Raw genomic sequence first — 12,131 nt, 5'->3', positions numbered from 1 at the left:
GCTTGTCAGACATGAGTCAGTTCCTGGGCCGTCAGGACTGTGTCGACAGTCTCCGTAAAGACCTCGTCGACCTTCAAGGCGCGATTCTGGACGTGTTTTCCAGAACCGGACCGGTCCGCTTCTCCTCCTGGAAGTTCCCAGATAAACTCTCCTGTAATCTGGACATGGCAGCTCTACTAGAGCAATATGACTTCGTGGATGGGGAGGATGCATTCAACCAGCACTCCCACATTGTGTTACTGGAGCTGGTGATAGACAGGTGATACCCTGAGGTTTTATCATATTAACAAATATAGCCTAGTATTTCTTTTTCTAAAGACTAAAACAGGTCCATTCTGTCTCCTCTCTCTGAACAAGACTGCTGCTTCTTCTGCAAAGCTTCAGTGCTTATGTTGAGCAGATTAGATGGAGCCAGAGGAGAGAGCAGACCCAGCACAAAGGATGCTTGTCAGCTGGTCTTATAGTCAGAAACTATTGGAGTAATTTAGTTGAATTTGCCAACCCTAAGGTAGGCAACGTACTTCACTTAAGTTAAGATAAAACAACTGAAATGAATGGGAAAACATTAACAGAGAACTGACAGACCTCATCACTTGCACTATGCATTCTTCCCTGTTTTAGGGAGCCTACGAAGCCTGTGGTGAGACAACGAGAGTGTCATCTGTCTCCCGCCAAGAGAGCTCAAAGACCAACTTTCACAGAAATTGCTCATCTGCCCGAACTTCAACAAGCTCCTTTGAATTGTCGCCACAGGATCTCGTACCCCGCATTCCCAACCACACCAGCACACGCTGTCCTAAAGCTGGCAGCCACAGTGTGAGCTGCCAGACGGTCGAATCATCCCTTGTTCCCTGCGATGCATGCCACCGAGTGCAGTCCATGTTGAGAAAGACAGGCGATGCTTTGGTGGACCTGTTTCAGAGCGAGGGCCTGCCCTCGTCTCTGCAGCCACTCCTGGTAGTTGTGGAGGACACCCTGGTGCTGGGACAGATGACAGCAGCTGATGTCGCCCAGTGGGCCAATGAGCAGTTCAGTGACATGCGTCGGCTGGCAAAGCATCTTCAAGATGTGCGGGGTAGTGTGCAGCCTCTTACAGAGAGACTAGTGGCGGCAGAAACAGAGCGGGAGAGGTTCAGGTCTCAGTTGGAAGGAGCGCAGAAGGAGTTCAAGCATGAGAGGGAAAAACAGCAAGTGAACGCAGTCCAGCTGGAGTTCTCACTGCGGAAAGCACAGAGATCCGTGAAAGAAACGGAGCAAAGGCTAAAAGAAGAGCAACAACGATTCAAGAGAGGTGAAGAACATTCACGAATAAACATGATGGGAGCTCACTGAGACCAAATTCATCTCTACATGTTTAATATTTTTGAAACAGAGACTCTGTGCTTGGAGGAGAGTAGTTCCAGACTGAAAGAGAAAGTGGCAGTACAGCAAGATACATTAAAAGCACTTGGTAAGGGCTTTTAATTTAGGACTTTTAGGTAAAGACACTTAGTTTACCATCATTCCATTATTCTAGCAATAGGAAATACACTTGTCTTATAAAACAATATGCTGTGTGACGCATCACTGTGTTTTTTTTGGTAGAATATGAAAAGAGTGAGCTGCAGGAGAGAGTGAGGACATTGCACAAAGAGGAAGAGGCCTGTTGTAAACTACAGGAAAGGATCCAGCATTTAGAGAGTCAAATCTCTGAAACTCAGCTCTGTCTCGACAAAGAGAACGCCAAGTACCACAGCGCTTGTCGCCAGCAAGAGGTCAGTGTCACGTCCAACACCAGATTATTTGTTGTTTTCTGCTGGAGACCACGACCGTCTCACCCCTCGTCTCCTTTTGTTGCTGTTGTTGTTGTGTGTCCAGTCAATGCAGGCGAAGCAGACGTCTCTGTTGAAGAGGGTTGACGCTCTGGACGAAGAGTGCGAGGAGCTGCGGAGGCAGTTGGGAGAGAGCGAGGAGAGACAGATCGACTTGCACAGCGAGCTGCAGCACACAGCGGAGCAGAGGGAGCAGGTGCAGGCTCAGCTCGCTCAGCAGCAGGTAAATAGGAGTTCATCAGAGCAGTGATGCCAACCAGGGGTACTTCTATAATAATAATAATAATAATAATAATAATAATAATAATGCATTTTATTTGTAGTGCACTTTACATTAGCAAATCTCAGAGTGCTACATAAAACACCAATTGGCAAATCAGCCCCAGGGGACACATGGAAAAAGTATGCAGTAGGTTAGAAATTATGCTTTAATGAAGAAGAAGAAGAAGAAGAAAATATCATTTCAAATAAACAGATTTGGAACACGGTGGGTGGTGTCAATGAATGGGAACCTGAGCTCACCTGACAGAGCATTGGGGGTACATAAGACAATGAAGGTTGGGATTCGCTGCCGTAGACCAGCATTTTCATAACGAAGACTCTTAAACCTTGTAGCTCATGCCACGATGCTTCTCTCCCACAGGAGCTGTGTTTGGAGCTCCAAAAGGAGAAGCGGACACTAGAGGCACACGTGGGCGAGCTAAAGAACAGTGTGGCTGAGCTGAGGGAATACGTGCAGGCTTTGAGGCAGAGGGAGAGGCTGTTGGTGGCTTTCCCAGAGCTCAGCCCTCTGGCTCATACCCAACCACAGAGTAGGCATTTATATGTTATTTGTCCATGAAGTATTATCCACTCTGGCATGAATCACACACTGACTGCTGTTGACACTCGTCTAGTTAGATTCTTTAGAATACACACTGAACCACACACATTACTTGGAAAAAACAAGCGTCAGTCTTGTATCCTGCAATTTATTTCCCATGTTGTTTGATCCTTTTGAGTTTGCAGTTGTGTTGCAAGTGTTAACGTGTTGTTCATCACACATCTCCAAGGTACAGGAAGCGTGCTTTTGGATATGGAGCAGCAGTTGCAGGCAAATAACATTCGTATAAAAGTCCTGGAGCAGGAAAACACCACCCTGCACAGCAGCCTTGTGAAACTGAGAGAGAGTGCACAAAGCAATGCAACCAGGGTAGGAAGGCTGACAATTTTAGATGTTGTAAAATGTCAAAATATATCAGTTTACGTGTTTAACTCAAGAATAAACTTGGACATTCAGTTACTTCTGTTGTGGATGTTACTGGGATTGAATTATACTAAAATGGTGCATTTTTATAAAGGCAGCTGCGTCTCAGGAGACACGGAGCCTCTCTCAGCCCAGCACACCAGCAGAAGAACAACAAAGTCATCTGGCACAAATGCAGAGGAGTCCATTGTGAGTTAGCTTTGCGAAAAATATTGCTTTTGCACACAGGTGGCTCGAAGCGCACGCCTTATAAATAATTAATCATCCCGCTGTGTTTCCAGCATCGCCTTATTTCCCCTTTGTTCCACAGGCAGAGCAGCAGTGCGGCACAGCTGGCATACGGTAACAGAGGGAAGGAGATGAGACGAGGGGAAAGTGGTCTGGAGTCAGTCGGGTCAGGGGATCGCGTGTCCACCGCCGCTGCCTCCCCCTCGTCCCTGCAACTTCACCTCCAAACCCTCCACCTCGGCTCGGCCTCCACCGCTGCCAAAAGCCTGACAAAGACACGCAATGGGTCTCTCCTCTCTCACTGTAAGGGCCTGAATCAGAGGAAAAAAATGAAACCCTGAATGCATTTGAACAGAAGGCCGTCTTGCAGTTGGAGAGAGAAAAAACACACATAACATATCTTTGACAACAGCTACATGGCTCATAAAAGGAATATTCCCTCCACAATATGATATAATGTGATTTGTATATTATACCACACTAACACTAATGTTTTTGTAATTTCAGTGGATTATCACCATATTACTCTCATTATGTTAAGTTCAATCTATGTAATAAATGTACTCTGAATGTATAGAAAGAAGACTCATTTTACTGCTATCAAACTAGGGCATTGATGGCTGTTGCGTGTTCGGTTTCTGGATACATGATATGCTTCTCAAACAAACTCGGACGTTTCTGAATGGGTATCCGTCACAGCGGATGAGTCACGTGGCTCTGAGTAAATGGGCAGTTTGTGAAACCTTGAATGTCACACGCACAATAACACGGAGACAGACGTGTTGATAGCACTTAAGTGCTATCTGCCAAGGGTGGGGAGTGGGAGTTTCCATGGAGACGCAAGTGCTCGCTAGGATTCGTGCTCTGCTGAATCACCACAGGCCTTAGTTTCAGTCCCTCCAACGTAATCAGAACATCCTCAGTAGAGCACCGAGGTGAAGACCACACCTACTGTGGATCGTTGTGAGTTGATGCTTCTTGTTTGTTGATTTTTTTGCGTCTGCACCACATTTCATGTGCCGCAGTAATTTGAGATGCAGTGAGGTCTGTTGTGTAACCGGGAGCCAAAGGGAGTTGTGTCAGAGCTGAGAAAGTCAAACAAATCTTGTATTTGCTCTTGTGTGTTTTCATAAACGTGGCAGATGGTAGGCACAAGTAAATAACTGCAAACACCTGATGAACACCACTAATCATCTTACTAGAAACACTCTGATCTCTCGGTACTCCTACCTGAATGAACACCTGATCTGGCCTCTTATACACTTTAACGACAGCTAATGGCCTCAGGGTTAATCCCTAAATTGGTTTAACTATACAGTTGTGTCATCAAGCATGTAATTCAAATTAGTCTTAAACTCTTCCACTCAGTGCCACACATGCCAGTGAAAATTATATCACTGTTAGGCTTCACTAAGTCACATTAATCAAGAGCTGTAAATATTCACACTCTTCATGGTGTAACAGACCAGACTGAATATGAGGTGTTGTCTCACTCCACCCACTCTGCTGGGTTGTAGAAAAATCAGGATCTGTCTGCACCTCACCTCAGACACCTCACCTACATGGATGAATGAGCTGGTTGGGTTCAAATTTATTCAGCCCACAAGTTCATAGATGGAAAAGGATAACAGAAAATGTTATGTGTAACCTACACAATTAGTGTTTAACCATTAGATATCAGAGTGCTCGAGTGGACTAGAGACCTGCATAGGTGGGATACTAGACTATCTGTACATTTCACCGTCCTCTGTTAACCCCAGTCCTGTTGACAAACTAGTAAACTATATAAAAGATATCAATTGTTAGATGTGCAGAAACTTTTTACAACTGAATAAAGACAAGACTTGTAGTTGGTCCTGAAAGTCACACACACACACACACACACACACACACACACATATAAAGTGAAACCTTTTTTAGGACATTTGTCTCAGTTTTGAAAATGTCATCATCAATCTCAGCAGAACAGAGTTTTATCACTTAAAAAACATATAAATACTCAGAGCCTTCACATCTCAAACTGACTCTCAGAAACTGGTTCATGCATTCCTCTCAAGCAGGTCAGACTACTTTAAGGGTGTATTTGCCTTTACATGTACATGACAGTCTATACATTACTCTGGTGTTTATGTTAAAATTTGTAAAAATGTTTGCCTTTTAATGCAAAGTATTGAGTTTACCTGTGATGAACTGTGCTCTATAAATAAAATTGAAAATTGCCATAATCAAAGTTCAGTTAAAATACGGAAATATTCAAAATTTGGAACAACTTTCCAGATGACGTGTTGTGCTCCAAATATATTCGTTTCAAAGCAGGCTTATAACTTTTCCATTAGGAGATAAAAAGAGAGAATGTGTGTGTTCCTGTCTTCTGCTTTAGCTTTCTTCTTCTCCAACTTTTTCTGGTGAGTGTTTAGATCACTGTGCTATATGTGGGTTGTTGATGACAGAATAAAACCAAAGAAACGCTGATTCTTGACAACAATTTAGAAACAACTCGAGGTGATGGTGCAGTCAGATTATTCCCCGATTTAGATTTTTGTAAATGCTGCTTCAAAACATTTATTTTTCATTTATAACACAGTCTTTTGCGTTTTATACAGACATACACCATAACGGAAAGATTTGAGAACTGAATGTGCAAGTAGAGAGTACGATACTTATTGGAAGTAAGAAAAAAAAACAGATCATTTATAACTGTGCTTCCTCGCACAAAAAAGACAAGAGTAAGAGGTGAGAGAACGTTGAGCTTAAAAAAAGCACCGCAGTATCAATATCTGGCCCCGACATCAAAAGCATAACTGTGACACAAAATTACCAGACTAAGTTTTCAGTGTGCAAAGTTGTACAAAATTCTCTTGAGCTCATTTTCGAACTGTACACTGTCCTGACTCTGTACATTCTCTTCCGTGTGTTTTGGTTTAATAATCAGAAAGCATGAAGTCCTGTTTAAGAGACAAATAAATGAAATAAGCAAATCATTAAGACTGATTACTTGAACTGTGGAAGTCAGTCGGCATTGATTACAACATGTTTAAGGCCATTGGTTTCTTGTGTAACACATGCAAACACAAACTAAACAAATAAAAACAGAATTCAGTGGAATATTTCAGAGTGCATTTACCCATGTGATAAAAAAATAAAGCCTCACGTTCAGTTGTTAACGCAGTTTTTTTGTAAGTTGAAGTGCAGGCTGTGGGAATGTTATCTGTATAATGTGAGTGTTCTCACATGTGTGCCTTTCTCTAATCTAGGTCAGGCTGCAGACTGGCGTCAGGGACCGCTGCAAATCTGCTAGGATTACGGAGGCCCCGGAGAGATGAAGCGCATCCTGGCTTTAACATAACGACCAAAGTCCGCCTGCCTGCACACATTCTATCCTGTCTGTGAGGACTCCCATTGAAAATGTTTGTGCTTGCCTCATATATCCAATAATATAATCATCTCTCAGGTAATCTCAAGAAATCGGTCGCGTGACAATAAAGCGATCTGTGTGCTTTGATTTACGATCTCATGCCAAAAGAGAAAAGGGTCAGAGTGCTTTAAGACTGCACAAGTGACACAAAAAAGAACGGGGTCATGGGGTGAGATTTAGGAGATTAGGTGATGCACTGAAGCCACTTAAAAAGGTGAACACACATTACTGACTGATGGAGACTAATAAAGGTACATGCAACACATAAGTAATACAGATAATGTGACACGCAAACAATAGAGTGGCATAAACAGCAAACTCAGTAAAAGCTAATGAGATCTGTATAAAAGCAAAATAGCAATAGTAATAATAGAAAAATAAATATATTATAGAATATGGGATTAAATAGTTACTATACTCAGGGTAGTCTACTAAAAGGAGGAGATGGACTAAGAGGATCCACGTGATTAGAGCCTGTAGTTTCTCCTGAGGCTTTGGGGAGAAGAATTTGAGAAAAAGGCGAAAATGTAAACTCACAAAAGTCTGCGCATTCCTCTGCTTAACTAAAAAAAAAAAAAACACACACATGCAACAAATAAATGCTTCCTATGGTCAAAATGATATCTTCAAAAGTGCAGTGGGCTGTCTTCCACTTGATAAATGTTGATTTTCCAGCTCCAGATCAGTGTTAACATTTGTAAAAAAAAAAAAAAAATCATCTACAAAGAAAGCACCGAATATAACCTGTAACCACATGGATTCTGACAAACTGGCATATTGCAAGAAAAGAGCTGGTCTTTAAAGAACAGTTTGGATCATTTGGAGTGGGGCTGTATGTATGAGGTACTTATCCATAGTTAATGCAACACTTCTTATAGATTTCTCTCAGCATGTCCCCCATTTGGAGGAGCTGGGAGGAGACGCTAAGCAATGTACTGCTGTGGAGGTCAGAAGAAAACATATTTAAGCCACCTACTATCATTTTAATTCCATATTATATTTAGACTAACTTTGCATCGCTGTCAGACCCTCAGCCCTTTCGACAGGGAACTGAAGCTGTTCTTTTTAGTGTTGCGTACTTCAAAGCCACCATTGACAAACAGTCATTTCACCATGCAGAACATGGGAGTTTCTTAGTCTACCGCTGCCTTGATCAATTAGTTTACTTGTGTTTTTGTGTGACTCTGGTGTTTTAAATGGTTAGTTTGGATCTAAACTAATTCATTGACCGAGTCAGTGGCAGCACAGCAAACTCCTTTGGTCTGCAAGATCAAATGACCATTTTTGTCAATGGAGTCTGGTGGCTTTGAAGCGAGCGGAGAGACAGTGAGAACAGCTTCAGTTCCCCGTGGAAAGGTCTGTCTGACGGCGATGTGAAGCGGTGAAAATATTCTAAATACAGCCTGAACTCAACCTGATATTGATTTTTTGAGGCGGGTATTTAAGGAGGCTAAAATATGTTTGTCTGCCACCTGCTTAGAGGCTTTGCTGGGACTCCTGCCTGCTCCGTCACACTGTCGGCCTGCTGACTGAAAGTAATACACTACCTCATACAACCCCATTTTAAATTATTCAAACCATCCCTTTAAAGCATATAACACAACTTTGATGCTAGGAGTTTACAGGACCGTAATAAAGCTCTCTACTGTACATTCGCGTATTACAAGATATACAAATATGCTTCACAATAAGACAGAGAGCGTGCATCCCATCCTGTGGTGTGCTTACATTTGCAGAGCAACGAGTACAGACTGTGGCAGGCCAGTCACACGCTAAAGGGAGTGAAATACAGAGAGTACACTAGTAATAGTACAGCGTTTGAGTGGGAGACAACAGATAATACCAGGCAGTAGTAATGACGACGTTTGGTCACACATCATCTCTTTCCTGCGTATTCCTCAGCGGTCGGGTCAGTGGAGGGGCTGATGTGCTCCACTTGTCCGTCGGGCTGGACAGACTGCACTGTCTCTACCAGGCTGCCGCTGGGCAGCACCACGTACCGGGCGGCCATGTCTTTGGGCTGCAGCTCCCGCATGCCCTCCTTACTGTGCCAGATCCCATAGCCAAAATACACAAAGAGACCTGGGGAAGGGACAGCACTTGTAAGTACAATGACTCCAAAGTGAAGTCAGGGCCCTTTACACAGGTGAGTTGTGACAAAAGAATCCATGTGGGATGCAATATTTTGGTTTGTGAATTGTTAATGGCTTTCGCATCGACGTCTCGGTGTTATAGGAATACGTAAACAGACTGATGTTTTGATGTATACCACATTTGTTGGTGCTATGGCTGCCAGATTTTCCCGTTGCCATGCTGCGGCTTCGCTAAAAAGGTATTTCAAAATCCCTCAGTATGTCAAAACCTATTAACCATAGTCCACAAAATGACTTTTATTAATTTATATTTACTCTTTGGTTTAGTGCTGATCACTTGGCTTTAAGTCCTCGCTCTGAGACGGCCATTATGGAAGGCAAGTGGCCATTTCTTTCCCTAGGGAAAGGAAAAGAGGCTGGCTGAAGGCGCTGTCAAGTGTAACATTCCATGCCTGTGCATCTTGTTAACTTGCTGCAGTCTGACAGTAGTGTTTAAATGGTTTACTGGCCCAGAGAAGCCTTAAGCTAATGCTGCTAATCATGGTTCCCCAGTGATCCCCCTCCTTACTGACAGGGCATTAACGCTGCCTGACCACCACCGTCTACATCCTCTTTCTCCGTTTCCTCAGTCTACAACAAATGTTTAATCTGATGACATAACTCTTATGTACATTAAGTTCACCAGCAACAGGCGGTAGATGTTTTATGACAGTGTATTCAAACTACTTACTGAGATAACGTTCATGTTGAGGCACTGTGAATTAGTCTGCCTCTAATGAGCCACAATGACCTTAAGAACATGCAGGACAGTGTCTGTATACCCAGTCCGTACAATAAAACTTTAATCTGAACACCTTTTCCACTGAGTAAAACAACTATTTGGTTTTGCAAGAATACGATTAAGAAACCTTGTAACAGAAGAGATACATTTGCAGAGATCAGGTGCCTTCTCACCTACAACGATCCACACGGTGAATCGAATCCATGTTAGAGCGCTGAGCTTCATCATGAGGAACACATTAATGAGGATACTGGCCCCTGGAGTCAGTGGAACCAAAGGTACCTACACAACAGTAAAACATCAGTCATACTCCGACCTCACTTAATGTAGTTTTCATTATAATAACATTTAGCTTCAAGTACATGTATCCATTTAATTGAGATTAATTGTGTAGCTGAGCACATATTAACTGTTTTAACAGTGAAAGGGGTCATGAGACCGAGGACTAAACTTGAAGTGAAAGACAGTAGTCTAGACACACAGAGTTGTGTAACAGTTGTAAAAACCATGAAGGAGCTCACCTGGAATGTTTTGCTGTTGGTTTGTGGCTCGTGAATCCATATGAGCGCCAGACTGAGAACAAACGCTAAGCTGAAGATCACCAGCAGCGTTGTGAAGCTCCAGAGTGGCAGCTGCAGCTGTTTGGTCCCAAATTCTAGCACAGCGCAGAGGGAGACTGAGCTCACTATCAGGGTCAGCACGCAGACGGCCACAACCTCGCCCGGCTCGCAGTCCCCCACCAGCCTGCCCAGATACGGCTCCCAGCAGGCCTTCAGCTGCCCCACGCCGCGCCGCTCCCCTGTGCTCTGCCTCTCCACCAGCTGGAGTTTGTCAGAGAAGGATTCGTACTGCTTCAGCTCTCCGCTGTCCTCAGTTATGGTCTGTGACTCTGAGGGGGCCGGGGACGGGGACGGCTCCGGATTGGGGTTTGGAGACGTGGAAGCCGTTCCCTTGCTGCTGGTTTTCACAGGCTGGAAGCGCAGCACGATGATGCTCGCTGCCACAAAGGTGTACGCCAGGAGGGTGCCGATGGACAGGAACTGAACCAAGGCCTCCAGGTCAAAGACGAGGGCCATGGTGGCCATGAGGATCCCAAACACCAGTATAGCATTTACTGGGACTTTGGTGATGGGATTGACCCGTGCAAAAATGGAGAAGAACAGCCCATCCTCTGCCATGGCGTACACGATCCGAGGGAGCGAGAAGAGATTACAGAGCAGCACAGTGTTCATGGCTGGAAGTGGGAACAGAGAGTCATTATCAGAACAGTCAAAACAAAGCTCTGTGCAGCCAGTATTACTGCTAAACACAATACACACCATATAAATCATTTAATTGTACTTCTCAAGTTAAGAGTGACACTCACCACAGATGGAACCTACTGCCACAACAACTCCAGCCCAGCTGTAACCACGGCGGAAGAAGGCGTCCGCCAGAGCTGAGTTGGGGTCTAGTGTGTGCCAGGGAACCATTAGTGTGAGCACCGTGGAGACCAGGATGTAAGCTGTCGCTGCCAGAGCGAGGGCGATCGCAGTGGCAATGGGGACAGCTTTCTGCGGGTTCTTTGCCTCCTCGCTTGACGATGCGATCACGTCAAAGCCCACAAACGCGTAGAAGCACGTGGCTGAGCCCGCCAGTATTCCCGACAGCCCGAAAGGTGCAAAACCTCCTTCTTTCTGGCTCCAATTGGCCGGTTCAGCCAGCATAAAGCCAAAGACCAGGATGAAGGCGATGACAACCATACTAATAGTGGAGAAGATATGGTTGAGGTAAGAGGACACTTGAACTCCAAAGGAAATGAAGAACGAGGCTACTATGAGAATCCCTGCTGCGAGGACGTCGGGGTAATGGGCAAGGAAGGGCACGTTCCACTGCATAATGTGTGTCTCCGTGAAGTTCTGGATGGCGTGGTTAAAAATGGAGTCCAGGTAGCCACTCCAGGCACGTGCCACAGCAGCGCCACCGATCATGTTCTCCAAAATCACATTCCAGCCGATGAGAAAGGCCCAGATCTCCCCCACAGAGACATAGGTAAACATATAGGCAGATCCCGTTTTGGGAATGCGTGCTCCAAACTCTGCGTAACAAAAGGCGGCCAGTAGAGACGCCACGCCTGCAAAAAGGAAGGATATGACGATAGCAGGCCCAACTATGTCTTTGGCCACCGTTCCTGTCAGGACGTAGAGGCCGGAGCCCACCATGCCTCCAACTCCCAACAAAGTCAGGTCCAGGGTGGAGAGGCAGCGTTTCAGTGATGTGGCCATCATGTCCTCCTCCAGCGTCTTGAGTCGGTTCAGTCTTTGACAAAGGCGCACCGCCGGGCTGCAGCCTCTCGGACAAGCTGCCATAGCTACAGAGTTAGACGGGCCGGCTGGGCAGGGTGGTGTTCTATCGGTCACACTGGATCCATCAGCCGTCTATGAAGCCGATCTGTAAGACAGAGATATACATTAGAGCAGGGACGCACAGATGTGGAGAACCAATATACACCAATCTGACTGTCTTCCAAGCTTGGCCTGCACATTTAAGGAAATCATGTCTATTTCTTATGATATGG

The 12,131-nt window shown here is 44.8% G+C and overlaps 2 protein-coding genes across 2 annotated transcripts; one reads left to right on the top strand and one right to left on the bottom strand.

Annotated features, from left to right (window-relative positions):
* Positions 1 to 11: 11 nt before the first annotated feature.
* On the top strand, positions 12 to 3,626 carry ccdc157 (coiled-coil domain containing 157). The gene is made up of 10 exons (XM_070834298.1): positions 12 to 259; positions 358 to 508; positions 622 to 1,291; positions 1,373 to 1,450; positions 1,585 to 1,754; positions 1,858 to 2,034; positions 2,455 to 2,623; positions 2,864 to 3,003; positions 3,152 to 3,246; positions 3,368 to 3,626. The coding sequence occupies exons 1-10, from the start codon at positions 12 to 14 to the stop codon at positions 3,624 to 3,626; spliced, it is 2,157 nt and encodes a 718-aa protein (XP_070690399.1).
* A 4,407-nt stretch (positions 3,627 to 8,033) lies between these two features.
* slc7a4 (solute carrier family 7 member 4) lies at positions 8,034 to 11,939 on the bottom strand. The gene is made up of 4 exons (XM_070833289.1): positions 10,941 to 11,939; positions 10,096 to 10,808; positions 9,748 to 9,856; positions 8,034 to 8,782 (listed from the first exon to the last, which is right to left on the bottom strand). The coding sequence occupies exons 1-4, from the start codon at positions 11,920 to 11,922 to the stop codon at positions 8,577 to 8,579; spliced, it is 2,010 nt and encodes a 669-aa protein (XP_070689390.1). The 5' UTR covers positions 11,923 to 11,939; the 3' UTR covers positions 8,034 to 8,576.
* Between the last annotated feature and the right edge of the window lie 192 nt (positions 11,940 to 12,131).

This window comes from Pempheris klunzingeri, chromosome 7, assembly GCF_042242105.1.
Source record: "Pempheris klunzingeri isolate RE-2024b chromosome 7, fPemKlu1.hap1, whole genome shotgun sequence".
NCBI classification, from domain to species: Eukaryota; Metazoa; Chordata; class Actinopteri; order Acropomatiformes; family Pempheridae; genus Pempheris; species Pempheris klunzingeri.
Note: the sequence above shows the minus strand (reverse complement) of the source record. Positions and strands in the feature narration are given on the sequence as shown.